Source organism: Lithobates pipiens, unplaced genomic scaffold (genome assembly GCF_037356315.1).
Source record: "Lithobates pipiens isolate NorthernLeopardFrog02 unplaced genomic scaffold, aLitPip1_a1.2 Scaffold_25, whole genome shotgun sequence".
Classification (NCBI taxonomy): Eukaryota; Metazoa; Chordata; class Amphibia; order Anura; family Ranidae; genus Lithobates; species Lithobates pipiens.
This window is the reverse complement of record NW_027507787.1, coordinates 174264994-174292467: the sequence shown is the minus strand read 5'-3', so window position 1 is coordinate 174292467 and position 27474 is coordinate 174264994. Positions and strand designations below refer to the sequence as shown.

Genomic DNA, 27474 nt, shown 5'->3' with positions numbered 1-27474 from the left:
CAGAGATCAGTGTTCACTAAATGAAAGCCCAGCCCCCACACAGTTAGTAACACACCTCTAGGAACACTTAACCCCTACACTGCCACCCACTGGTTAACCCCTTCAATGCCAGTGTCATTTACACAGGAATCACTGCATTTATATAGCAGTGATTACTATATAAATGACAATGGTCCCAAAAATGTGTCAAAAATGTCCGATGTGTCCGCCATAATGTCGCAGTCACAATAAAAATCGCTGATCGCCGCCATTACTAGTAAACAAATAAAATAATAAAAAATTATTAATAAAAATGCCATAAAACTATCCCTATTTTGTAAACGCTATAACTTTTGTGCAAACCAATCAATAATCGCTTATTGCGATTTTTTTTACCAAAAATATGTTGAAGAATATGTATCGGCCTAAACTGAAAAAAAAAATTTTTTTTTATATATTTTTGGGGGATATTTATTATGACTATTTTGTTTATAGCGCAAAAAATAAAAACCGCAGGGGTGATCAAATACCACCAAAAGAAAGCTCTATTTGTGGGGAAAAAAAGGACGTCAAATTTGTTTGGGAGCCAAGTCGCACGACCGCGCATTTGTCAGTTAAAGCGACGCAGTGCCGAATCGCAAAAAGTGGTCTGGTCTTTGACCAGCAAAATGGTCCGGTCTGTAAGTGGTTAAAAAATATCCAAATCTATGATGATCCCTAGGAGCACCATCAAATCTATCATAACCAAATGGAAAGAACACGGCACAACAGCAAACCTGCCAAGAGATGGCCGTACACCAAAACTCACGGACTGGGCAAGGAGGGCATCAGAGGGGCAGCACAGAGACCTAAGATAACCCTTGAGGAGCTGCAGAGTTCCACAGCAGAGACTGAGTATCTGTAGATAGGACGCCAATAAGCCGTATGCTCCATAGGAGTTGGGCTTTATGGCAGAGTGGCCAGAAGAAAGCCATTACTTTCAGAAAAAAACAAAATGGCACGTTTTGAGTTTGCGAAAAAGCATGTGGGAGACTCCCAAAATGTATGGAGGAAAGTGCTCTGATTTGATGAGACTAAATTTGAACTTTTTGGCCTTGAAAGAAAAAAAGTTTTGCCTGGCGCAAACCCATCACCACCCAAAAGAGCCCCATCCCCACAGGGAAACATGGTGGTAGCAGCATCATGCTGTGGGGATGTTTTTCAGCAATTGGGACTGGGAAACTGGTCAGGGTTGAGGGAAAGATGGATGGTGCTAAATACAGGGATATTCTTCATCAAAACCTGTACCACCCTGTGTGTGATTTGACTTTTTCTGTTATTTTGTCCTATTTTTATTTTATTTTTTATTTATTTCAGTTACTTATATAGCGCCATCAATTTACGCAGCGCTTTACATATACATTGTACATTCACATCAGTCCCTACCCTCAAGGAGCTTACAATCTAAGGTCCCCCAACTTACATTCATACATACTAGGGACAATTTAGACAGGATCCAATTAACCTACCAGCATGTCTTTGGAGTGTGGGAGGAAACCAGAGTACCCAGAGGAAACCCACGCAGGCACAGGGAGAACATGCAAACTCCAGGCAGGTAGTGTAGTGGTTGGGATTCGAACCAGCGACCTTCTTACTGCTAGGTGAGAGTGCTACCCACTACACCACTGTGCCGCCTATTTGTTTGCTTCCCAATAAAAAAAAAAAAGAATCTTCAAAGTTGTGGGCATGTTCTGTAAATTAAATGATGCCAATCCTCAAACAATCCAGGTTAATTCCAGGTTGTGAGGTAACAAAACACAAAAAATGCCAAGAGGGGTGAATACTTTTGCAAGGCACTGTATATACTGCATATGCAGTGTGTCAAAAGTAAACAGAAATGTACACTATATGCATCCCAGACAACTGGCTATTTCCCCATTTCATTAATAAATATAGATTTTTTTTTTTTTGATTTTTTTTTTATACTCTCAACACCTCTTTGTGGAAGAGAGGGTCAGACACGGACATACTAACATGTTACTGTTGAAAGAATGATTTTGGTAAAAGCCTTCTGTGACTTCAGTTAGTACACTAGTAAAAGTGTCAGCCAGATTTACTGCCTTTCCCTGAAGTGCCCCACTTCCATCATGAATGCTAAACATATGGTTGCTTGTACTATAGGGAATCAGATGATCACATCCAAGGCCAGTAGTGAGGCCTCCTAATGGAAAGCACAGACCTTACCTGGCTGTTACCAAATGTAAAGCAGCCGCTGTCCTTCATAAAGACTCTGGTGGACTTTAGTATTAAGATTAGGAAAATTAAAAAAAATTTAAAATGTCATCAGTGTGTGCGGGGCATGGTAATTTGTATTGTTAGATATTTGCCAGAGTAAATTTACTTATCACAGATCTCAGATGCCCATACCCAAGTAGTCATCCAGGGAAAATTTGTCATTGTCCCAGATTTGAAGTATAAGCTTTGGTGGCAACTTGAACTCTGTTTTATCAAGGCTCCAGAAATGCTCCTGAAAGTACAAACAAGGTGAATATACACATACATGCATTTAGACTATGCAAATAAAACAGAATCTATCACTTTGCCTCAGCAGGTCAGGCCCAAACACTGTATTATGAGATGTTTAGCCTGTTTAAAGCCTAAGGTTCTACTAGCAGGATGGGGAAATCTCATCATACTCCTGGAACAAAATGGAGTTGGGCTGAGCAGGTGTGTTTTATGAATGAGGTAGAGAGGCAGGTGGATAATGTCATAATCTCCACCTTAGCCAATTACAGGAAGCCTTGTATTCATAAGTAGAAGACTTCTTGCAGCGCTCAGCCCAACCTGATTTTGTTGCAGGACCAGGACAGGAAGACCTTAAGTTAGCTTAGGGCAATTGATATAAATGTGAATAGGTTTCTGAATAGTTAAAGATTTAGGCTGTGACGTGTGGGGGTCAATGTGTGTAAAAGACAACACTGTCTTTTTTAAAAATATTGGTGTGGTGAAGGTGTCCGTTACTTGATTTTGTATTTGGCATTTACTAAGCAGAAATAAAAGCTAAAAAATAAGTTACTGGAATAGTATACCTTTATTGAGTACATGCCACATGGGTCAATATATAGCGGTCATTTTTTGAGTCTAAGTGTCTATGCCATTACCTTTTTGTTTTAGGATTATGGGAAATGTATATGATCTCAAAGACCATATTTACTGTAATTAGGAGTATGGGAGTTCGCAATGATATACTTGACAAAAAAAAAAAACCTTTTTTTAAATTTTATTTATTAAAACATAGCGATGTACGTAGCTGATGCTACATACAGTTTATGCAGTGCTCACAGTAGGTGCATCAGTTAGTAAAGTAAATAATTTATTTGGACCAGCTTGGTCCAAATGAACTATAGGTCACAACCGATCAACTTGAGTACAATCAAGTCTGTCCATACATGGTTTGGATCTCAGTCAGTTCCTGCTGAACTAGCTGAGATGCCAACTGTCTATGGCCGGCTTAACATCTTGTTTTCGTTCTAGAATACATTACAACACAGTCTCTATGCCTTAGCTGCAGTTTTGTCTTAGCTTTCCTAGCTGCAGTTTTGTCTTTTTCTTTCCTAGTTGAAGTTTTGTCTTGGCTTCAATAACGCATAGAAGGAAAACTGGCAGAAATGAAATTCTTAAAAGACCTGAAACCGGAGTGATTGAGTCAGATCTCGGCAGAAGTAAATCTCTGCCACACATGAGAACTCACTGCCTTTACGCTCAACATATTTAATACAGGCACAACTATATTTCAGGCGCCCACCTTCTTAGAAATAACACAGAGCTGTTCTGCTGGAAGATATTCAAAGGGGAACACAAATCGCCAGTTAAAGTTTCCTTCACCGTCCAATGACCGATAGTGCACATCTGTTTTCTGCTTGTTCTCCTCATTGCCGGGAATCCAGCTGAAAAGCAATAGGCACATACATTTGGGTTTTATATGACCTCGATAACTTATGCTTTCACTAGCTTCCAAATAAAGTCTGCCCTGATTAAAAACTCTTGAGTGCGTGTTTACAAGTATGTTTCACATACTGATCTTCTCAGACCAGCCATGAAATCGAGTAACGAGAAAAGGAAGCGCTCAAGCCTATAAATGCAGGTCTGGCGTGATCTCCAATTGCCAATTCTCATCTGGTGCTCATTTAGCCAATATAAACACAACCAAGCAGACTGTATTGCAGACAACCATGTCTGCTCTTCCACTGAATTGCCTTTATTTAGTTTAGAATTGGGAAGAAGTCATCCTCTAAACAGGGTCTGCACCTAAAATGACTACACAAAGTAGCCGCAATACAGTTATAGAAAAAAAGTAACCCTTTTAAACTTATTTCATAAAGCAAACATGCCAAAAGTGAGTGTCAATTGCAGGCAAGTCCAATGCAATTTAAAATTTACAGCTACATGCCTTAAAGTAGATGCCCCTAGCTACATCGCAAGCCTAGTCTCGAAATACCAGCCCAATTGCCCTCTTCGTTCCTCCCAAGACCTCCTGCTCTCTAGCTCCCTCATCGCCACCTCCCATATCCACCTACAGGACTTCTCCTGAGCCTCGCCCATCCTCTGGAATTCGTTACCCCAATCTATCACACTGTCTCCAAATTTATCCACTTTTAGGCGATCCCTGAAAACTTTCCTCTCCAAAGAAGCCTATCCTGCCTCCATCTAACAACTGCACTATTTTCTCCTTTAGCTCATTACCCACAGCTATTACCCTTTTGTATAACTTGACCCTCCCTCCTGGATTGTAAACTCTAACGGGCAGGGCCCTCTGATTCCCTCCTGTATTGAATTGTATTGTAATTGTACTGTCTGCCCTAATGTTGTAAAGCGCTGCGTAAACTGTCGGTGCTATATAAATCCTGTATAATAATAAAAAAAGTAGATCTTTTTTAGTGATGTTTGTAGTGATGTTAAATAGTTTGTTTGAATCAAGCTGGTCCAACTGAAGTTTCTTTATCGTACATCATGGGACACAGGGCCATAGTTATTAACGTAATGGGTATATAGGCACCTTCAGGTGATGGACAGTGGTATACCCAATACAGGAAATTCACTCCCCTATAAAACCCCTCCTCCTTCCAGGAATACTTTAGTTTTTTTCACCAGTGTCTAAGGTGTTGGTCATGAGTGAAGATGTGCTCTGAAGAGCTCCAAGCTGGAGAAGGATCACATGCTGGATTTAAACAGCCTCCATAGACTGGATCCATCCAAAGATCCACTAAGGCCAAGATGGATGGCAGTATCCTGCAGCGAGCAAAAGGGAAGAAGCCGAGGAACTGTAAAAAGTCCACCTATGCTTTTTTCTTACACAAGTAAAATGTCGTCATACCTAAAGTCTCCACTAGAGGGAGTAAATGCATACCTTAGTATGTTGCTTCTCAGTCAGCTCAGAAGTCCCAGCTAAACAGCACGTTTGTGGTCTCAAAAGCCACGGGGAGGTAAAACTGAAGCTTGTATTGTAAGTTGGCAGCAACTTTTTTTTTATTTAGTATTTATTTCTATTCCCCACAGAAGGTTTTTTAAAACTTCCAAACGCCCAGCCCTTACTTGCCTCCCCTCTTGCTCAAGGAGCGTGTCTACCATCTGTCTGCGTGCGCAGACTAGGGCTAATTAAAAAACAGAGGGGGCGTTGATTGATGGAGGGGGCGTGGGTAAGGCACGGCGCAGTGTGCAGGACACAAGTGCACGAGGAGCACACAGTGCAGGTGCTGGGGACAGAGACAGACGCTCACATCTCACAGCTGCAGCGGACACACGGGACACCAGAGTGCTGGGGGGGGCACGTATGGGTTGCAGGCATTTCCAGTACAGGAAAATAACAACTAAATCTGAACTTTATTAGCATTGTCTTTGGCTAAACTATTTTGCTCAGCGAGTTGTGCATTTACTTAGTGCCTCTGTTTTTTGTGCTCGGCACTATGGCTCCCAAAAAAGACACCCCAAAAGGTACCAAAAACTCTACTCCCAGGCACTGGGAACTCCAACTGTGTTTCCACACTGTTATCCTCGCCTGAGATACCAGATATGGAAAGCCAGGGTGAGTCATTGGGACCAATTGGTGGTGCAACTGCTTCTCACATTTTAGCCCCTGTATACGTGACTGAAAATGCATTTTCCTCCGCCCTGCAGGACCTAGAAGGAAGATTAGAGACTTTAATCGCACCCACTATCCAAAAGGATGTTAGATCTCCCTCCCCCACCTCAGACCCCTTACCTCTACAGTGGGTAGAGGATGAGGGGTTAGCCTCAGTGGATCAGGAAGAAGGGCAAACTGATTACTCCTCTGCGGAGGAAACAACGGTAGATGAACCTTTTTCCGCCTCGCAATCTGAGAAATTGCTGATACAATCTTACAGAGATGATTCGTGCCTCTTTCAAGCTACTTCTAGCAGAGTCAGCTGATAATTGTTTCTTCTTTAGACCACTTTCACACGGAGGTGCTTTTACGCTAACAGCACCTAAAAAGCTCACGAAAACGTATTTCCATTAAAATCAATGAATGGTTTCACACTGGGGCAGCAGTGTTCTGGCAGGGCTGTGAAAAACTCCCCTCTCCATTGAAATGAATGGAACGCTCTTCAAAAGCACCTGAAAAGCTCTTCAAAATCGCTCAGTGTTTTTACTGGTTTTTAGAAGCGCCTCAGTGTGAAAGTGGCCTTAGGTTCCTTAAAACCTTCTCAGCATTTTCATGCATTTCCTGTACATGCGTTTCCTGTCCATGCATTATAGAAAAGCTTATTTATACTGAATGGGATCACCCAGATAAGCATTTTCTCCCTCCAAAGAAATTCTCCAAAAGATGGAAGGTACCAGCAGTTGTCTCCAGTGTGAATAATAGTCTAACTTGTCCATTTGTCCATTTGACAATGCACAAATGCTTAAAGATCCAACTGATAAAAGATTGGAATTGTTAAAATCCTTTTTCTTTGGCAGGTGCAGTTACCCAGCTTGCAGTTAAGTCAATAGGCATCTGTCAGTCCCTAAGGGACAAGTTTAGACAGGCCTTTAGAGGTCCCTGCACAACAGGCCTGTGATTTGTCCAAACTACGATTTGGCCAAACTATCAAAGGCGCTATGTTTTGCCATAGATGCCATGAAAGATTCTATTCCCCAGGCATCCCGCCTTGCGCTAGTACAAATTGGTCAACCAAAGCACCTTGCAAAAGGCTTCTGACTAGTTTCCCTTGTCATGGGGATTGACTTTTTGGGAACAATTTGGACAAATACATCTAAAACAATTTATAGTGGGAAGAGTATAAAAGTATATATATATATATATATATATATATATATATATATATATATATATATATATATATATATATATATATATATATAAAAGTATAAAAGTCCTTCATTTAAACAGACTCTTCCCCTGCGCCAGGGGCACCCACCTCTAGGCAGTGGCGATGGTCTCCACCATCAAGACTCTAGATGAAAGCCTCAGGGTCAGGCCCAGGCATAGAAAAAGACCTTGGGCTGGAAATCTGCAATACTAAAGCCTCATCATGAAGGGGCGCCCCCCCCCCTCCTCGCCAGAGTGGGGGGGGGGGGGGGAAGACTTCTGCAATACTCAGAAGTCAGGACAGGTGGGTCATCTCCACGTGTGTCTCTAGGATACAAACTAGAATTTAAGGAGTTTCCACCATCTCGTTTTCTGAGATCAAATGTTCCCAAAGATCCAGGGAAAAGAATCTCTGTTTCAGGCATTAGACCGATTACTAGCTCAGGGGGTGATCATCCCGACCCCAACACCATCTGCCTGGAGTTTGCATGTTCTCCCTGTGCCTGCGTGGGTTTCCTCCAGATACTCCGGTTTCCTCCCACACTCCAAAGACATGTTGGTAGGTTAATTAGACCTGTCTAAACAAAATTGGCCTTAATATGTGTATGTCAATGTTGTATGTGTTTGTAAGCGTGTCAGGACCTTACGGGGTAAAGGACCACGCAAAGCCGCAGATGGACTCTGGTGGCAAGAAAGCGCCCTGAGGCAATTCAGTTTGCATAGGTTGCGCTATACAAGTCACTCACTCACTCATACAGATCCCCACAGAAGAGTAAGGTTTGGGGTTTTATTCAAACCTCTTTACGGTACCAAGACCGAATGGAGATGTCAGACCCATTATAGACCTAAAAAAATCGAAATCAGTTCCTGAAGATCTGCGCCTTTCGCATGGAGTCGATCAGGTCAGTAGTTTCTATCCTACAAGGAAGGGAACTTCTGGCGTCTATTGACAGCAGGGATGCATCTGCATGTCCCTCTATTTCTCGCTCACCAAAGGTTTCTGCGCTTCGAAGTAGAACAGCAGCACTTTCAGTTTGTAGCCTTGCCCTTCGGGCTAGCCACAGCACCCCGGGTGTTCACAAAAGTACTAGCCCCACCTCTAGCCAGGTTAAGGGCACAGTTTTGGCGTACTTAGATTATCTATTGCTAACAGCCCAATCGGTGGCTCTTTTGGAGCAAAGTGTACACATTACAACCAATTACCTGAAAAATCTGGGTTGGATACTCAACCTAGAGAAGTATTCTATAAAACCGCTAAAGAAGTATTTGGGTCTGATCACAGATACAGCCCAGAAAAAGGTGTTCTTGTCTCAGACAAAAATCAACTCCGTATGAGTTGGTGCGGACGGTCAGGTCGAAAGGAGATCCCTCCATTCGCCTTTGCATGAGGTTGTTAGGAAAGATGGTGGCTTCATTCAAAGCAGTTCCCTGTGCCCAGTTCCATTGGAGACTGTTGCAAAACAGTATTCTGTCTGCTTGGAACAAAACAATCCAAGCTTTAGACTTGCCAATGCGGCTGTCCCTAAGAGTGTCCCAAAGCCTCAATTGGTGGTTACCAACCCAGAATCTGCTGAAAGGAAAATCCTTCAGACTAGCTATCTGGAAAGTGGTAATGACAGACACAAGCCTTTCAGGCTGGGGAGTAGTACTAGAGAAGACAATTGTCCAGGAACAGTGGTCAAGAATAAAAAAAGAGCCTTGCCCATCAATATCCTATCCACAGCAGGGGCCTATAGCAATCACCAAGGGGGCACCAAGAGTCTTGCAGCGCAGACAGAGGTGAACCATACTCTAACTTGGGCAGAAAGGAATATTCCGTGCCTATCGGCAGTCTTTAATCCGGTCAATAGAGAATTGGCAGACGGACTACTTGAGTCGCCAGCAGTTATTCCCAGGGGAATGGTCACTTCACCCAGACATTTTCGTCAAAGATGGGGAACTCCGGACGTAGATCTTCTAGCATCAAGATTCAACATGAAGTTAGTCAGCTTTGTGTCCAGGACAAGGGATCAATTTGCATGTGGAACAGATGCGTTTGTGACCCCATGGGATCAGTTTTTCCTGCTCTATGCATTTCCCCCTATTCAGTTGCTTCCACGACTTCTCTGCAGGATCAAGCTGGAAAGAAAGTCGGTAATCCTGGTAGCACCAGCATGGCCCAGAAGGTCATGCTATGTAGAAATCGTAAAGATGGCAGTGGAGGATCCATGGTCCCTTCCACTACGGCCAGACCTACTATCACAGGGGCTTATATTTCATCCTTCCTTACAAACGCCAAATTTAACGGCTTGGCTATTGAAACCCACATTCTGAAAAAACTTTGCTTTCTGAGTCCATTATCTCTACATTCATTAATGCATGGAAGCCAGCTTCCAGAACTGCTAGAGAGTCTGGAGGGCTTATGTTTCCTGGTGTGAATCCAAGGGTTGGCACCCTCAGAGGGATATCATAGGCAGAATTCTTGCCTTTCTAAAATTAGGGATAGAGATGAAGTTGGCCTTGAGTACATTCTTTAGTCCAAGGTTTTAAGCAAGGGGTGATGCAAATTAATCCACCAGTTAGATCACCTTTGGACCCTTGGGACTTGAACTTAGTTTTGTTAATGTTACAAAAACAGCCATTTGAACTGATACAGCATATTCCCTTAGTAATTCTGACAAGGAAGCTGGTGTTCTTGGTTGCTATATCCTCAGCAAGGAGGGTTTTGGAATTGGCTGCTCTTTCTTGTAATGAGCCATACTTGATTATTCATGAGAACAGAGTGGTGTTACACCCTCGTTCAGATTTTTTTTTTTCCAAAAGTGGTCTCACCTGAACCAAGATATTGTCCAACCATAGTTTTTTTCCCAAAACCATGTTCCAGGGAAGAAAAGTCATTACATTGTCTTGATGTGGTGAGAGCGGCCAAAGGCTATTTAAAGATGACTGCACAGATTCAGAACATTAATGTCTTATTTATTCTGCCAGAGGGTCTTAGGCAAAGGACAGGCTGCATCGAAATCCACTATCGCTAAGTGGATTCGGCAAGTTATAATTCAGAATTATGATTTAAGGAATAAAATTCCCCCTTTTGAAGTGAAAGCACACTCTACCAGGTCAGTTGGTGCTTCTTGGGCAGTGCGTCACCAGGCCTCCATGGCTCAGATCTGCAAGGCCGCAACTTGGTCTTCAGTACATACATTCACCAAATTTTATCAGATAGATGTAAGGAGGCATGAGGATATCGCCTTCGGGTGCAGTGTACTGCAGGCAGCAATATAAGTCCTCAAGTCTGGGGGTACCCTGAGGGTTGTCTCTCCCTCTCCTCAAATAGCATTGCTATAGGATGTCCCATTAAATGAATAACTATGGCTCTGTGTCCCATGATGTACGATAAAGAAAATAGGATTTTTATAACAGCTTACCTGTAAAATCCTTTTCTTTGGAGTACATCATGGGACCCAGAGGTCCCTCCCCTCTTTTGGAGTTTAGATATATTGCTTTGCTACAAAAACTGAGGTATTCCTGGAAGAAGGAGGGGTTATATAGGGAGTGAACTTCCTGTATTCGGCATACCAGTGTCAACACTTGAAGGTGCGTATATACCCATTAAGTTAATAACTATGGCTCTGTGTCCCATGATGTACTCCAAGAAAATTATTTTACAGGTAAGCTGTTATAAGAATCCTATCATTTCCCTCAGTGGGGATGCAGTGTGGCTATATGTGTTGTATAGACTGTATGGTAGCTTCAGCTATATACAGCAGCAGGAAGGGAACTTCCCATCCCACTCCTGTAACAAAATAGAGTTGGACCAAGCACTGCTCTCCCTTTAATACAGAGCTTTATATTCTAGGAAATAAAGAATACAAAGCTTCTCTTGATTGTCCTCCACCATCCATACAATACAGAGCTCCCTGTGGATGGCTGAGCAATGCTCACTGGTATTTCATTGAGAACTAGAACCTGACAGCTGCAAAGGAGGTCAGTACTTGTAGTTCATTCACTGAACTCTGAATGAATGACATGGCTGGGTGGGCGGTGCCCCACATGGCCACGTCTTTTTTTTTAAATTGTGACAGTGAATTAGAAGAGAATATCCCCAGCTCGCTGTCACTAGACGCACAAGGTCGTAGAATGGCTGCAGCAGTGGGAACAGGTTACATGTTCCACAATAAAAACAGGTGGAACATATAACATGTTCTCAAAGGTGAAATTATCCTTTAAATCATGAGATAAATGTGGAAGCTTCCACTGCTAACCTCCAGCTGAAAATGCTAGTTGTATCCTTGTGTAGCTTCAATACAGAGTCACTAACCTGGAACAGGCATTTTGGCAGATGAAAGTCAGAATTCTAGATAGCCATACCTGTCACAGGTCAGTAACTTAAATTACCAACATTTCAATGGACATTTTTGCATGTCGTCAACAATAGTAGCTTACCTACAGTAGCTCTTCGGACAGATGGACAAAAAATCAGTTTCATCATTAAAGTGTTCTTTTAAAACATTCGCAATTCTTATTTATTTTACATTTTTAATTCACTAGAGCAGATGAACTACATTGTAAAACCAGTGAACTAAAATAATGTTAAAATGCTAAAATGCTACATAAAAGATGTCAATATGTAAATGAAAATACTTCATAGATATTTACAAGTTAAACATTAAAGTAAATAAATTTTACCCTTTGACATAGATATCGCTCATTTCTTCCCCAGTAATACTTTTTTCATCCAGCAGCACATCTTTAGTGTTCCACACTATTACCCGCAGGATATAGCTAATACAACAAAGAGAGACAGAGATTAGAGTTTGGCTTTAAGTGCAGCCAGAGCAAAGCTGGTGTTGGCAGATTAGAAAAGGAATGCTAAAACTTCAGTTTGGTTTATTACTAGTACCTCACCATCAAGACCGATGTCTAGAAAAATAACTACAGTACTTAGTACTTGCCACATATTCTTTGACCTTATAGTTAGCTCTTAGGTCTAAAAAATCTGACTGAAGCTTTCGTTGAAACAGATCTAAGCAAGATCACCTACTTCTTGGCTTTTCGGGGTGTGATGTTGAAGGGGGGTCCAGGAGGTCCCAAACTTTTAGGGAAGACATCAACCCACATCTCCAATCTGCCCTGCAAGGGGTGAATTGACAGCAATTAAGAAATGTGTGATTTAAAACATAGTTTGATAGATTGTAGAAGATATCTTATACTGCAAATGCAAAATATGACCACTTACACAGGCATAAACTAACCAATTAATTTTATTCACATCAATGTGTTGCACACCAGAGTAAAATGAAACATTCACATAAGTCCCAGACCTAGAGAGAAGCAAACATTATGGTCCTTTCCAGAGTCAAACAGATTTACTGCTCTAAACATGGGTGAGAACCAAAATTACAGTAAAGCCTAGTACACACCAGCCGAATGCCAGGTGACATTGGCCAGTTGAATAAAAAAAAAAAAAAAGAGTGATATTTGGCCCGTGTATAATGCAGTCGGTCTAACAAACTGGAGCCATTCGACCGGCTTCTATCAGCTTAGCATTCTGGAAAACCAGCAGCCGACCGGATCCCAATCAGCCAATGGCCTTGACCAGATGGCTTGCATACGAGGGTACTTGGGGAACTCAGTCAAGTAATTGCCAGACCATTATTCCTAATTTTTACTGACCGTCTACTGACTGGAATGGTACCAGGTGATTGGCGAAAAACCAATGTAGCACCAACATTTTAAAAAAGTCCCGAAAAACATCCCTGGGAACTACAGACCAGTTAGTCTAACATCAATAGTATGCAAGCTCGTGGAGGGGATAAGGGACTATAAGATTTTAGTAATGAGAATAGTATCATTAGCAGTAAGCATGGATTCATGAAGAATCATTTTTGCCAAACCAATCTATTATCTTCTATGAGGAGGCGAGTTGCCATCTAGATAAAGGAAGGCCCGTAGACGTGGTGTATCTAGATTTTGCAAAAGCATTTGACACAGTTCCCCATAAACGTTTACTGTACAAAAATTAGGTCCGTTGGCATGGACCATAGGGCAAGTACATGGATTGAAAAAATGAGTTCAGAGGGTGGTGATAAATGGGGAATACTCTGAATGGTCAGAGGTGGGTAGTGGGGTCCCCCAGGGTTCTGTGCTAGGACCAATCCTATTTATTTTGTTTTTAAACGACCTGGAGGGTGGGGTAAACAGTTCAATCTCTGTATTTGCAGATGATACCAAGCTAACCAGGGCAATAACTTCTCTGCAGGATGTGGAAACCATGCAAGAAGATCTGACCAAATGGGGTGAGCAACTACATGGTTCAATGTAGAAAAATGTAAAAATACATTTAGGTGGCAAAAATATGAATGCAATCTATACACTGGGGGGGGGGAACCTCTCTGGGGGAATCTAGGATGGAAAAGGACCTGGGGGTGCTAGTAGATGATACGCTCAGCAATAGCATGCAACGCCAAGCTGCTCCTAACAAAGCAAACAGAATAATGGCATGCATTAAAAAAGGGGATTAACGCCAGAGAAAAAAAAATTCTACCGCCCTACAAGACTCTGGTCTGGCCGCACCTAGAGTATGCTGTCCAGTTCTGGGCACCAGTCTTTAGGAAGGATGTACTGGAAATCGAACGAGTACAAAGAAGGGCAACTAAGCTAATAAAGAGTCTGGAGGATATTAGTTATGAGGAAAGGTTTGCGAGCACTGAACTTATGCTCTCTGGAGAAGAGACGCTTGATAGGGGATATGATTTCAATATATAAATACCATACTGGTGACCCCACAATAGGGATAAAACTTTTTTGCAAAAGGGGAGGAGTTTAACAAAACATGTGGCCACTCATTAAAATTAAAAGAAAAAAGGTTTAACCTTAAACTACGTAGAGGGTTCTTTACTGTAAGAGTGGCAAGGATGTGGCATTCCCTTCCGCAGGCGGTGGTCTCAGCGGGGAGCATTGATAGTTTCAAAAAACTATTAGATAAGCACCTGAAAGACCACCACATACAGTAATACTGACACATAATCCCACACATAGGTTGGACTTGATGGACTTATGTCTTTTCAAGCTCACCTACTACGTAACTGTCATTCATTCACAGGGATCTGTGACTAAAACTACAAACCCCATCTGCCACCGCAGCAGTCAGCTTGTTATTCTCAATGGACTGGGGGGGTGCTGATTAGCACACCCATAGTCCAATGCCACGTCCTCCAGCTCTCTAAACTAAACTCTGTACAGAGGAATGGGCAGAAAGCTGAAGGACAGGTCTGCAGGAGCCAAATATTGCACCGACAATTCACGGATCATGGGCGCTATGCTTTTCAGGCCCTGTGACAAAAATGAATACACTTTTTTCCTGCAAAAATTTTTCCTTAAAAAGGGTAAAATTTTTCCTTAAAAAGGGTAAAATTTTTCCTTAAAAAGGTAAATTTAGCTTTTAAAAGTACTGCATAGGCTGATAAGCAAACAATTAGCATTTCAGAAGACAAGGCCAGCAATGGTAGCCTCTATGCTATTTGCATGAATCGTTTTCCGTTAACCTATCAGCAGTTTCTGGGTTTCTAAGGGGAATCCTGTTGATAACCACACAAATACTGGATCACCTACAGAATTCATGTAAACTTGGTAGGGATCATACCTAGGATCCCAGTACTATAAAATTTAAAGTCCTCATGCCCCCCTAATCCGTTACATGACTGGATATGTATTTGTCTCATGGGCTGCCCTCCATGTTTATCCTTCAGGTACCCATTAATCTGTACTTCTGAATAAAATAAAGAAAAACAGTCTTCCGGTATAAGGATGACTTACTTGTGGGAGGTTTGGTTGAAAAGTGCTATACAATGTCCTGGTTTCAACATGTTCTGGAACTAGGCCTTGGTTTCGTAGTACATACAGAGCAAGCCTCTCATTGGCAGGTCCCAAGTGCTGATGCATTTTCTTATTTGCCTCTAAATAAAACAGTGTGATGTGTTAAAAACCATGTTATAAAATTATGCATATTTTGTTCCCGCAATGGGAATGTGACGGCTGCTTTTACCTTGCCTTATAATTGGAACCGTTTTTAAAATTTAGTTCAAGGGCAACATGTTCACACACAAGTTCACAGGCTAGCAAAGAACTCAGGCAAGCATGGCATCACAGATTACCCGTTGCCCAACCTGTGAATCTTTGGCACTTTTTGTGCAGCTTGATGTAGCAGTGATATCTACAGTCCCATGTAATATGGTCTTCAATCTAGGACTGTCTCCTGAAGAAGTTCTCCAGCAACTTCTATATCATGTGTACAGGCTCCAACAGTCTCCTGTACTTTGTCTTCTCTGACTATTTCTTGCATCATGTCTGTGGTCTATGACCAACTCCTGTATCACATCTGCAGTCTCTAAACATCTCTTGTATTATATTCACAAGCTCTACACATCTTGTTGACAGCCTCAGACCAGGGGCGCCGCCCCCCCCCCTCCCCCAGGTGTCAAAAAAAAAAAAAAAAAAAAAAGGGCCCTTTAAGACATTTAAAAAAAAAAATGTAATTTAACAATTTGACATAGTGTACTGTGGCGCCGGTCACGGTGCACTATGAGAAGCGCAACGTCGATGCAATCACAAGATTGCATCCATGGCGCTTCATTTGCGGGTTAAAAACCCGCCTTGCGGTGCACTGCAGAACGCCGACTGGCTTCCGCCCGTAAAATCACTGTGATTCTATGGGCGGTAGCATTGTCATTCTTAGACAGGCAGGTCACTTCCGGCTTTCGGCTGCTTTACGAAACCCGGAAGTGACGTCGGCAGCTCTGTTCCTCAGCCCGAGCGGAGCTGCAAGACAGGCAGGAGGTGAGTCACCGCATAAAGGCTTTCTAGTTTCTACTTTGTTGAATGTTCATGCATTTAGCTGAATGAATGGAAAAAAAGCTTTCACACTTCACAGCCAGAAAGGTTTCCCCAGGCCAGGCGACTTTTGCCGTGGCCAATAAGAGAATGAGCTCTGAAGGGGAAACTCCACGCCAAATTTCTGAAAAAAAATTTGACGTGGGTTCCCCCTCCGAGAGCATACCAGGCCCTTAGGTCTGGTATGGATACCAAGGGGAACCCCCTACGCCGAAAAAAAACGGCGTGGGGGTCCCCCCCAGATCCACACCAGACCCTTATCCGAGCACGCTACCCGGCCGGCCAGGAAAGGGGGTGGGGACGAGCGGGCGGCCCCCCCTCCTGAGCCGTACCAGGCCGCGTGCCCTCAACATGGGGGGGTGCCTTGGGGGAGGGGGGGCGTGCGGCCCCCCACCCCAAAGCACCTTGTCCCCATGTCGATGAGGACAAGGGCCTCTTCCCGACAACCCTGGCCGTTGGTTGTCGGGGTCTGCGGGCGGGGGGCTTATCGGAATCCGGGAGCCCCCTTTAATAAGGGGGCCCCGGATACCGGCCCCCCACCCTATGTGAATGAGTATGGGGTACAATGTACCCCTACCCATTCACCTGTGAAAAAAAGTACAAAAAAAAAAACACAACACAGGGTTAAAATATTTTATTGCACAGCTCCGGGGGTCTTCCGTCTTCGGGGGTCTTCTCGCCGGACTCCTCCGCTATCTTCTTGTAGCTCTTTTGCTAGCGGAGGAGTCCGGCTTTCTTCCTCGCCGCGGGCCTCTTCTTCCGACTTCGGGGGTCTTGTCCCCCTCTTCGGTTCTTCTGCCGGGCCACCGCGCCTTCTTATAGCTCTTTTACAGGCGGTGGCCCGGTCTTCTGTCGCCGCCGCCGCCTGTTCTTCTTCTTCTTCTTCTTCTTCTTCTCCTCCAGGAGATGTTGACTCGACGAGCTCTCCGGCCGCAATGCCAGGGCCGCGCTGCGACTTATATAGGCACAATGGGGCGGTGTCACATGGGTTGATGTCACATGGGTTGGTCACATGGGTTGATGTCACAGTCGCCATGTAACATCAACCCATGTGACCAACCCATGTGACACCGCCCCATTGTCCCTATATAAGTGGCAGCGCAGCGCGTCCCTGGCATTCCGACCAGGGAGATCGTCGAGGCAACATCTCCTGGAGAAGAAGGAGAAGAAGAAGGAGAAGAAGAAGAAGAAGAAGAAGAAGAAGAAGAACGGGCGGCGGCGGCGACAGAAGACCGGGCCACCGCCTGTAAAAGAGCTATAAGAAGGCGCGGTGGCCCGGCAGAAGAACCGAAGAGGGGGACAAGACCCCCGAAGTCGGGAGAAGAGGCCGGCGGCGAGGAAGAAAGCCGGGCTCCTCCGCTAGCAAAAGAGCTACAAGAAGATAGCGGAGGAGTCCGGCGAGAAGACCCCCGAAGACGGAAGACCCCTGGAGCTGTGCAATAAAATATTTTAACCCTGTGTTGTGTTTTTTTTTTACTTTTTTTCACAGGTGAATGGGTAGGGGTACATTGTACCCCATACTCATTCACATAGGGTGGGGGGCCGGTATCCGGGGGCCCCCTTATTAAAGGGGGCTCCCGGATTCCGTTAAGCCCCCCGCCCGCAGACCCCGACAACCAACAGCCAGGGTTGTCGGGAAGAGGCCCTTGTCCTCATCGACATGGGGACAAGGTGCTTTGGGGTGGGGGGGCCGCACGCCCCCCCTCCCCCAAGGCACCCCCCCATGTTGAGGGCATGCGGCCTGGTACAGCTCAGGGGGGGGGGGCGCCCGCTCGTCCCCACCCCCTTTCCTGGCCGGCCGGGTAGCGTGCTCGGATAAGGGTCTGGTGTGGATCTGGGGGGGACCCCCACGCCGTTTTTTCGGCGTAGGGGGTTCCCCTTGGAATCCATACCAGACCTAAGGGCCTGGTATGCTCTCGGAGGGGGAACCCACGCCAATTTTTTTTCAGAAATTTGGCGTGGAGTTCCCCTTTTAGGGGCGACCTGAAGTCGGATCGCAGTCGCCCCTGTGAGAACCGAGCCTTATGGTGTGTGTCCAAGGTCATGGGTGGAAATTAATCGCTTTAGAAAACTGGTATCTCATGGTCTGCTTGTCTAGAACATTTTTTGCACAGAGGTTGAAGAATCTTTTGTATACCACATTGAAATTTAAGATAATAAAATACTATAGACACCTTTTTTCCACTGAAGAAAGTTTTTACTGTTTTAAAAAAAAACTTCTTCAGTCAGGACTCCTGGCCTCCCTTCTTGCCACTGCTCCTAATCACATGCTAGTGGCCTAGTCACCCATGTCACCTAAAGCTCTCCTGCTACATGCATCCCATGTAGGAGTACTCAAGAACTTGCCTTATATCCTGACCTGAGTGCTGTTCCTGCTTTGCAGCATGACATGGGAAATCCCATACACAGGGGGAGCAGTCTAGCTGTATTGGGTCCCTCCAGCTCTAAATCCCCTAATAGTTCCCTCTGAGGCTGGGTTGACACCGCTGCGGCAGCGAGAACCGGATGTGATTCGCACTGCACTGCAGTGCAAATCACATCCGATCTCCGCAGCGATGCGAGTTCAGCCATACAGATAGTATGGCTGAATTTGCATCGCACCCGCCGCAAACTCGCACGGGACCCTTTTTTTGGTCCGCAGCAGAATCGGATCGCATGGGTGTTCAGACCATGCGATCCGATTCCTGTCCGAGTTTGCAGATCGTACTGCGATATGCGAACTGATCTGGGGGTGTCATTAACATTTCACTGACACTCCCAGCAGTCCGCATAGGGCAGTGTGAACTGCCGGTGGGAGGCATGCGATGCGGGAAAACGCTGCGGATTCGCGGCGTTCCCGCATCGCTCCAGTGTGAACCCAGCCTCAATGCGGTATTCTTATTCAGCAAAGTGCAAAAAGTAATGGTCTGCTGATGCTCTGTTGCTTGTTGTTACTCACAGTTAATTTGCTGGCAAAGACATTTTATTATTTTAGTGTAAATGTGAGATCTGAGGTCTTTTTGACCCAGATCTCATATTTGAGAGGACCTGTCATGCTTTTTTCTATTACAAGGAATGTTTACATTCCTTGTAATAGGAATAAAAGTGACACCATTTATTTTTTAAAACTGAAAAAAATGTTTTTTAAAGCACCTAGTCCCGACGATCTCGCGTGCATAAACGAACGCATACGTGAGTACTGCGCCCGGCCGCCCGCATATGAAAACGGCAGTCAAACCACACATGTGGGGTATCGCCGCGATCGTTAGACTGAGCTCAATAATTCTAGCCCTAGACCTCCTCTATAACTTAAAAGATGGAACCTGTAGAATTTTTTAAACGTTGCCTATGGAGATTTTTGAGGGTAAAAGTTTGACGCCATTCCATGAGCGGGCGCAATTTAGAAGCGTGACATGTTGGGTATAAATTTACTCGGCGTAACATTATCTTTCGGAATATATCAAAAAATTGTGGTAACTTTACTGTTATCTTATTTTTTTATTTTAAAAAAATTATTTTTTTTCCTAATAAAGTGCGCTTGTAAGACCGTTGTGCAAATACAGTATGACAGTAAGTATTGCAATGACCGCAATTTTATTCTCTAGGGTGTTAGAAAAAAATAACAATATATAATGTTTGGGGGTTTCTAAGTAATTTTATAGCAAAAAAAACTGTTTTAAAGATGTAAACACCTAAATTATAAAACGAGGCTGGTCCTTACGTTGTTCAGAAGGCATTTGCTGTATATAACGTTTAAGAATCAGATCACTGCTAGGTCAGATACATAAACCCAGGGCAGGGACATATTTAAGGCCAGGCAAAAGGGGCGGCACAGGGCGGCACAGTGGTGTAGTGGTTAGCACTCTCACCTAGCAGTAAGAAGGGTCGCTGGTTCAAATCCCAACCACGACACTACCTGCCTGGAGTTTGCATGTTCTCCCTGTGCCTGCGTGGGTTTCCTCCGGGTACTCCGGTTTCCTCCCACAATCCAAAGACACGCAGGTAGGTTAATTGGCTTCTGTCCAAAATTGGCCCTAGTATATGAATGGGGACCTTGGATTGTGGGCGCATTGAGGGTAGGGACCAATGTGAGTGTGCAATGTACAGGGATGGGGTCTATTGTAGACACTCACTCAGGTTGAACTGGATGGACTGGTGTCTTTATTCAACCTTACTAACTATGAAACTATGAAACTATGAAAAGGGCCAGCTGCCCTGGGCCCTGGCATTGTTGTATGTCCCCAAGCAGCTGACTCATACTTGCAAACTATCCCAGTTTAAATTCCCTTGTCCCTTGAGGTTTTAGTCCTGTGCTATGTCCCAATATCTCAGTGTGAAGTTCTGTTACTAAAGCTGCCCAGCCCTATTGTTGTGTACAGATAACTCACCTGCAGAGTGCAGACCCTGTGTTTACATGTAAATACAGGCATTCATATGTAAATAGCGGCGGACTGGTGGCATTGATATGTAAATAATAGAGGGGCCATTCATATGTATATCATACCAAATACAAATTTTTGCCCAGGGTCCAATCAATATTAAAGCTTTTTTATTTATTTATGTATTTATTTATTTTTATGTAAAAGGATGAACTTCCGATGCAAAAGGCTGGACCCACAAATCTATACATGATGTGCAGGGTCCTGTGTATAATGTAGAGCCTGGTATGGTGTATAATAATAACTGATAGCTATTGTTTTTCCAAGATAAACTTCAAATTTCTGGCTGTGTTTTTCACATGGCAATATTGAATAAACATGCATCCAGAACAGCAGGAAAAATGTTGTGATCAGATTGAACCTACATTATGTACCCTGTACACTTGTCCTCTGAAGTCTATTGCCACTGTATAAAAGCCAGCCAGGAACTCGGCACAGGGATGGGGGGAACCCCTTATAATGGGGCACAGCAGCCAGCAGCTGTACAGGCCCGGGAACTCAGCACAGCCATGGTGGGAACCCCTCATTATGGGCACAGTGAGGCTGCAATTGATGGGCAAGGTGAGGCTGCGTTTGATGAAATAGACACTTGCATTTGGCAGCGCCATAATCTCTTTTAAACTTACCCATACTTTCATTTGACTCATAGGTATTGAACATTGTGCAATTTATTTTCAAAATGACTGAAAATTCGGTTCCATCTTTGAAACCATTTCCCTTCACAAGGCGTACAGATGAGGAAAAAAATGAGGTTAAAGGAGCTTGGACCATATCAACCCAAACTGCAAATTCAGCAGAGGTCAAGTGATCGTGGTCGAGTTTACACGCAAAGCTTTTCCACCACTTCTTATAATAAATGGAGTTGGCTAGCTGGATGTGATGTGACTCATGCATATTATTGTTTTCCATGTTTGCTATTCCAAAGTCATGGCACCGACACGCTGTGGATATCAACAGGAGTTAACGACCTAAAGCATCTCACTGAAAAATGCAAGCGGCATGAAACTACCCAAAGCCATCTTGACAATGTTATGAGGCTCGAGTTTTTTGGAAAGTGTAGCATTGGTGAACAGCTAGATGCAGGCTACAGAATTTCCATTAGAAGACACAATGAAGAGGTCACAAAAAATCGACACATCCTGTCTAGGATAATAGACTGCGTAAAATTTTGTGGTGCATTTGAGCTGGCTTTGCGTGGTCATGATGAGAGTGAGAGCTCCGAAAATCGTGGGATATTCCGTGGCTTGGTTGATTTTGTTGCTTCTCTTGATGGAGTTTTGAAAGAGCACCTTGAGAATGCCACTGTTTTTAAGGGCACTTCAAAAACTGTGCAGAACGAGCTGTTGGACTGTATGCTGTCTGTAGTGAAGGAGCACATTATCCAAGAAGCACAGAGCAGCAATTTCATCTCAATCCAGGCCGATGAGACCACTGATATTGCCACCCATTGCCAACTTGTGCTTGTACTGCGCTACATAGATGCCAAAAACAATGTACAAGAGAGGTTTTTTGAGTTTATTCCTCTACATTCCGCTAATGCAGATTCCATTGCTACAGCACTACAAGAGCGCCTTGCTGTCATCCTTCCAGGGGATCAGAAACATAAGCTCATCTCCCAAGCATATGATGGAGCCAGCGTGATGAGGGGTGCCACTTCAGGGGTTCAAAAGAAGATTCAGGATATTTACCCAAATTCCCATTACATCCACTGCTATGCACATCAGCTCAATCTGATAATGCAACAGGTCCCTTCTCAAATGCCCAAAGTGAGACTTTTTTTTTGCAAACCTTGGAGGATTTGCCAGCTTTTTTGCCAGATCACCCAAGCGCACAGATGTACTTGATAAAGTAGTTGCCCATAGACTTCCCAACATCAAGCAGTGTTAGATGGAACTTCCACAGCCGTGCCGTCAATACAGTGTTTGAGCACAGAGAGGACCTCATCCACTGTTTTGAAACCATGAGAGACTCAGGTGATTTTGACTCTGTTACCATGAGAGAAGCAGCAGGCTTTGCCGTGCTGCTGGAGGATCAGGATTTTAAATATTTTCTTGCGCTTTTCCACAACATTATGCCGCATGTTGACCTCCTTTATGCCAAACTCCAGAAGAAGGACATAGATTCAGTACACATTAAGGGGAGCATCCAGCAGTTCCAGCGGGACATACAGATGATCAGGTAGCAGCCGTAATCCTCCTTTTCCATGTGTTGTTGTTGTTATTATTATTATTTTTTTTATTATTATTGCTCATACATTTTGCAGAGATTCTATCCCATCCCTGGTTGACGAAAGCAGTCAAGGTGGTTCTCAACCGAAGAGGCGGGGCTCACTGAATCCAGGAGACCATAAACGCATTGCATCTGAGGTGAGTGTTTATTTGTTGCAATATTTGTCTTTTTGATAGCTCCCTTATAGATATGAAGATTGGAAAGAAAAATATTTTTCTTACAATAGTCATATAAAAATGATGTGATTTAAAAGGATTTGTTATTCCCTCTAGTGGATAACATTAGTATTACAACCTTCATCTGTGTTAGCTGCCTGAACATCAGAAATGCATGAAACTTGACATATTTACTAAGAATGTCTTGTTGTCCAATGTCCATGTGTATGGAGTGCTGAGAAATTATGGATTCCAAACCACTGAAACTGATCTCCCTTTATAACTTTAAAGTGAACATTTTAAAATGACCAGTTTTAAGTTATGACTCCATACACATGGACAAGAAATTCTTAGTAAATATGTCAGGTTGCATGCATTTATGATGGTCAGGGAGCTAACAGAGATGACATTGACACCCCTAATTGACATCACTACCCAATTTTTGTTTTTATCCTTCACTCTATAGGTCTGTGATACCATACTAGACTACAAGACTCTTCTACAATCCGGACCGCAGCCACCTCCAAGCTGTGTGAACTGGTTCCATTGCGAGCCAGTCACACTCTCCTGTCATGCGAATTAAATGGGGGGAAACCTGCATCCAATTCACATCAGTGTGAACCCAGCCTAAGGCTTCACTCAAAGCCCACCATTGCCATAGATAATACACTCACCGGCCACTTTATCAAGTACACCTTGCCAGTACCATGTTGCTCCCCCTTTTGCCTTCAGAACTGCTTTAATGCTTCATGGCATAGATTCAACGAGAAACATTCCTCAGATTTTGGTCCATATTGACATGATAGTATCAAGCCATTGGAGTAGAGTCAACTCATTGCCATATTCTAGAAACCAGTTTGCGCTTTGTGACATGGTGCATTATCCTGCTAGAAGTAGCCATTAGACGAAGTGTACTAGGTAGTCATAAAGGAGTGGACATGGTCAGCAATAATACTCAGGTAGGCGGTGGCATTTAACCACTTGCCGACCGCCTCACGCCGATGTACGTCGGCAGAATGGCACAGGCAGGCATAATCACATACATGTACGTGATTTGCCTCCCGCGGGTCGGGGGCCCGATCGGGCCCCCGCCCGGTGCCTGCGGCGGTCGGTTTTCGTTCGGGAGCGATCCCGGACGAGGGGACGGCCATTCATTCATGGCCACCCCCTCGCGATCGCTCCCGACGAATGGAAATCCCCGGTGACATCACTTCCTCTCCTGTAATGTAAACACAGGAGAGGAAGTGATGTATTCTCTCCTCCGTGTCGGTATTTTTCGTTCCGACACGGAGGAGAGCGGATCAGTGAGTTGCACCAACACATCCCACACACAGTAGAACATGCCAGGCACACTCACACCCCCCCTTTACCCCCCGATCACCCCCCCAATTACCCCTGCCCCCCAGTCACAGTGACACCAATGTCATTTTTTTTTTTTTTTTTTTTTTTTTTGCATTGGTGTCATTTGTGACTGTAATAACTGTTAGGGCAGTTAGGGTTAGCCCCCTTTAGTTCTAATGTACCCCCCTAACCCCCCCAATAAAGGTTTAACCCCGTGATCACCCCCCGTCGCCAGTGTCACTAAGGCTGGGTTCACATTGCAGCGGTTTATGAGAACGAATGTGATTCGCACCGCACTGCAGTGCAAATCACATCCGATCTCTGTGCGATTCGAGTTCAGCCATTCGCCGCACCCGCCGCACCCGCCACACCCGCCGCAAATTCGCACGGGACCCTTTTTTTGGCCCGCAGCAGAATCGGATCGCATGGGTGTTCACACCATGCGATCCGAGTTTGCAGATCGCACTGCGATATGCGAACTGATCTGGGGGTGTCAGTAACATTTCACTGACACTCCCAGCAGTTCGCATAGGGCAGTGTGAACTGCCGCCGGGAGGCATGCGATGCGGGAACCCGCCGCGGATTCGCGGCGTTTCCGCATCGCTCCAGTGTGAACCCAGCCTAATAAGCGATCATTTTTCTGATCGCCGTATTAGTGTCACAGGTGACGCTAGTTAGGCAGGTAGGTATTTAGGTTCGCCGCAGCTTTTTATAGCGCTAGGGACCCCCATATACTACCGCATAAAGCCCCCTGATTGCCCCCTAGTTAACCCTTTCACCAGTGATCACCATATAACTGTTACAGGTGACGCTGGTTGGTTAGTTATTTTTTTATAGTTTCAGGGCACCCGCCATTTATTACCTAATAAAGGTTTAACCCCCTGATCACCCGTCAGGTGTCATTTGTGACTAATAACTGTTAGGGCAGTTAGGGTTAGCCCCCTTTAGTTCTAAGGTACCCCCCTAACCCCCCCAATAAAGGTTTAACCCCGTGATCACCCCCCGTCGCCAGTGTCACTAAGGCTGGGTTCACATTGCAGCGGTTTATGAGAACGGATGTGATTCGCACCGCACTGCAGTGCAAATCACATCCGATCTCTGTGCGATTCGAGTTCAGCTATACAGATAGTATGGCTGAATTCGTGTCGCACCCGCCGCACCCGCCGCAAACTCGCACGGGACCCTTTTTTTGGTCCGCAGCAGAATCGGATCGCATGGGTGTTCACACCATGCGATCCAAGTTTGCAGATCGCACTGCGATATGCGAACTGATCTGGGGGTGTCATTAACATTTCACTGACACTCCCAGCAGTTCGCATAGGGCAGTGTGAACTGCCGCCGGGAGGCATGCGATGCGGGAACCCGCCGCGCATTCGTGGCGTTCCCGCATCGCTCCAGTGTGAACCCAGCCTAATAAGCGATCGTTTTTCTGATCGCTGTATTAGTGTCACAGGTGACGCTAGTTAGGCAGGTAGGTATTTAGGTTCGCCGCAGCTTTTTATAGCGCCAGGGACCCCCATATACTACCGCATAAAGCCCCCTGATTGCCCCCTAGTTAACCCTTTCACCAGTGATCACCATATAACTGTTACAGGTGACGCTGGTTGGTTAGTTATTTTTTTATAGTTTCAGGGCACCCGCCATTTATTACCTAGTCTCACTAGTGTACCCCTAAATTTAGGGGTGTCTACTTTCTAAAATGGGGTCATTTGGGGGGGGGGGTTTGTGCCATCTTGGCATTTTATGGCCTTCAAAACTGTAACGCCCTTAGAAAGCCTGAAGGCGGTGCTTGGTTTTTGGGGCCCCGTACGCGGCTAGGCTCCCAAAAAGTCCCACATATGTGGTATCCCCGTACTCAGGAGAAGCAGCAGAATTTATTTTGGGGTGTCATTTCACATATGCCCATGGCATGCGTGAGCAATATATCATTTAGTGACAACTTTGTGAAAAAAAAAAAAAGTTTGTAATTTTCCCGCAACTTGTGGCAAAATATAAAATATTCCATGGACTCAACATGCCTCTCAGCAAATAGCTTGGGGTGTCTACTTTCTAAAATGGGGTCATTTGTGGGGGTTTTGTGCCATCTTGGCATTTTATGGCCTTCAAAACTGTAATAGGTAGTGAGGCGTGAAATCAAAAATTTACGCCCTTAGAAAGCCTGAAGGCGGTGCTTGGTTTTCGGGGCCCTGTACGCGGCTAGGCTCCCAAAAAGTCCCACATATGTGGTATCCCCGTACTCAGGAGAAGCAGCAGAATTTATTTTGGGGTGTCATTTCACATACGCCCATAGCATGTGTGAGCAATATATCATTTAGTGACAACTTTGTGTAAAAAAAAAAAAAAAATTTTTTTTTTGTCATTATTCAATCGCTTGAGGCAAAAAAATAAAATATTCAATGGGCTCAACATGCCTCTTATCAATTTCCTTAGGGGGTCTACTTTCCAAAATGGGGTCATTTGGGGGGGTTTTGTACTGCCCTGTCATTTTAGCACCTCAAGAAATGAGATAGGCAGTCGTAAACTAAAAGCTGCGTAAATTCCAGAAAACGTACCTTAGTTTGTAGATGTGACAACTTTTGCGCAAACCAATAAATATACAATTATTGACTTTTTTTTTACCAAAGACATGTGGCTGAATACATTTTGGCCTAAATGTATGACTAAAATTGAGTTTATTGGATTTTTCTAATAACAAAAAGTAGAAAATATCATTTTTTTTCAAAATTTGCGGTCTTTTTACGTTTATATCGCAAAAAATAAAAATCGCAGAGGCAATCAAATACCATCAAAAGAAAGCTCTATTTGTGGGAAGAAAAGGACGCAAATTTTGTTTGGGTACAACATTGCATGACCGCGCAATTACCAGTTAAAGCAGCGCAGTGCCAAATTGTAAAAAGACCTCTGGTCATTTACCAGCAAAATGGTCCGGTCTGAAAGTGGTTAAACGATGCTTAATTGCTACTAAGGAGCCCAAAGTGTGCCAATAAAATATCCTCCACACCATTACACCACCACGACCAGCCTGAACCATTGATGCAAAGCAAGATGGATCCATGCTTTCATGTTTACACCAAATTATGACCCTACCACCTGGATGTCACAGTGGAAAGCGAGACTCCGATCAGGCAAAATTTTTCAAATCTTCTATTGTCCAATTTCGGTGAGCCTGTGGGAA

General features: G+C 44.3%; 1 protein-coding gene across 5 annotated transcripts in view; it reads right to left on the bottom strand.

Annotated features, from left to right (window-relative positions):
* Positions 1-27474, bottom strand: part of MYOF (myoferlin) — a 229345-nt gene that overhangs the window by 12078 nt on the left and 189793 nt on the right. For all 5 annotated transcript variants that reach the window (XM_077455200.1, XM_077455202.1, XM_077455203.1 and 2 more), the window contains 5 exons: positions 15083-15222; positions 12309-12397; positions 11954-12049; positions 3764-3905; positions 2386-2485 (listed from right to left, as the gene is read on the bottom strand). In XM_077455200.1, coding sequence (XP_077311326.1) covers positions 2386-2485; positions 3764-3905; positions 11954-12049; positions 12309-12397; positions 15083-15222 — 567 coding nt within the window. The remainder of the gene's footprint in view (positions 1-2385; positions 2486-3763; positions 3906-11953; positions 12050-12308; positions 12398-15082; positions 15223-27474) is intronic.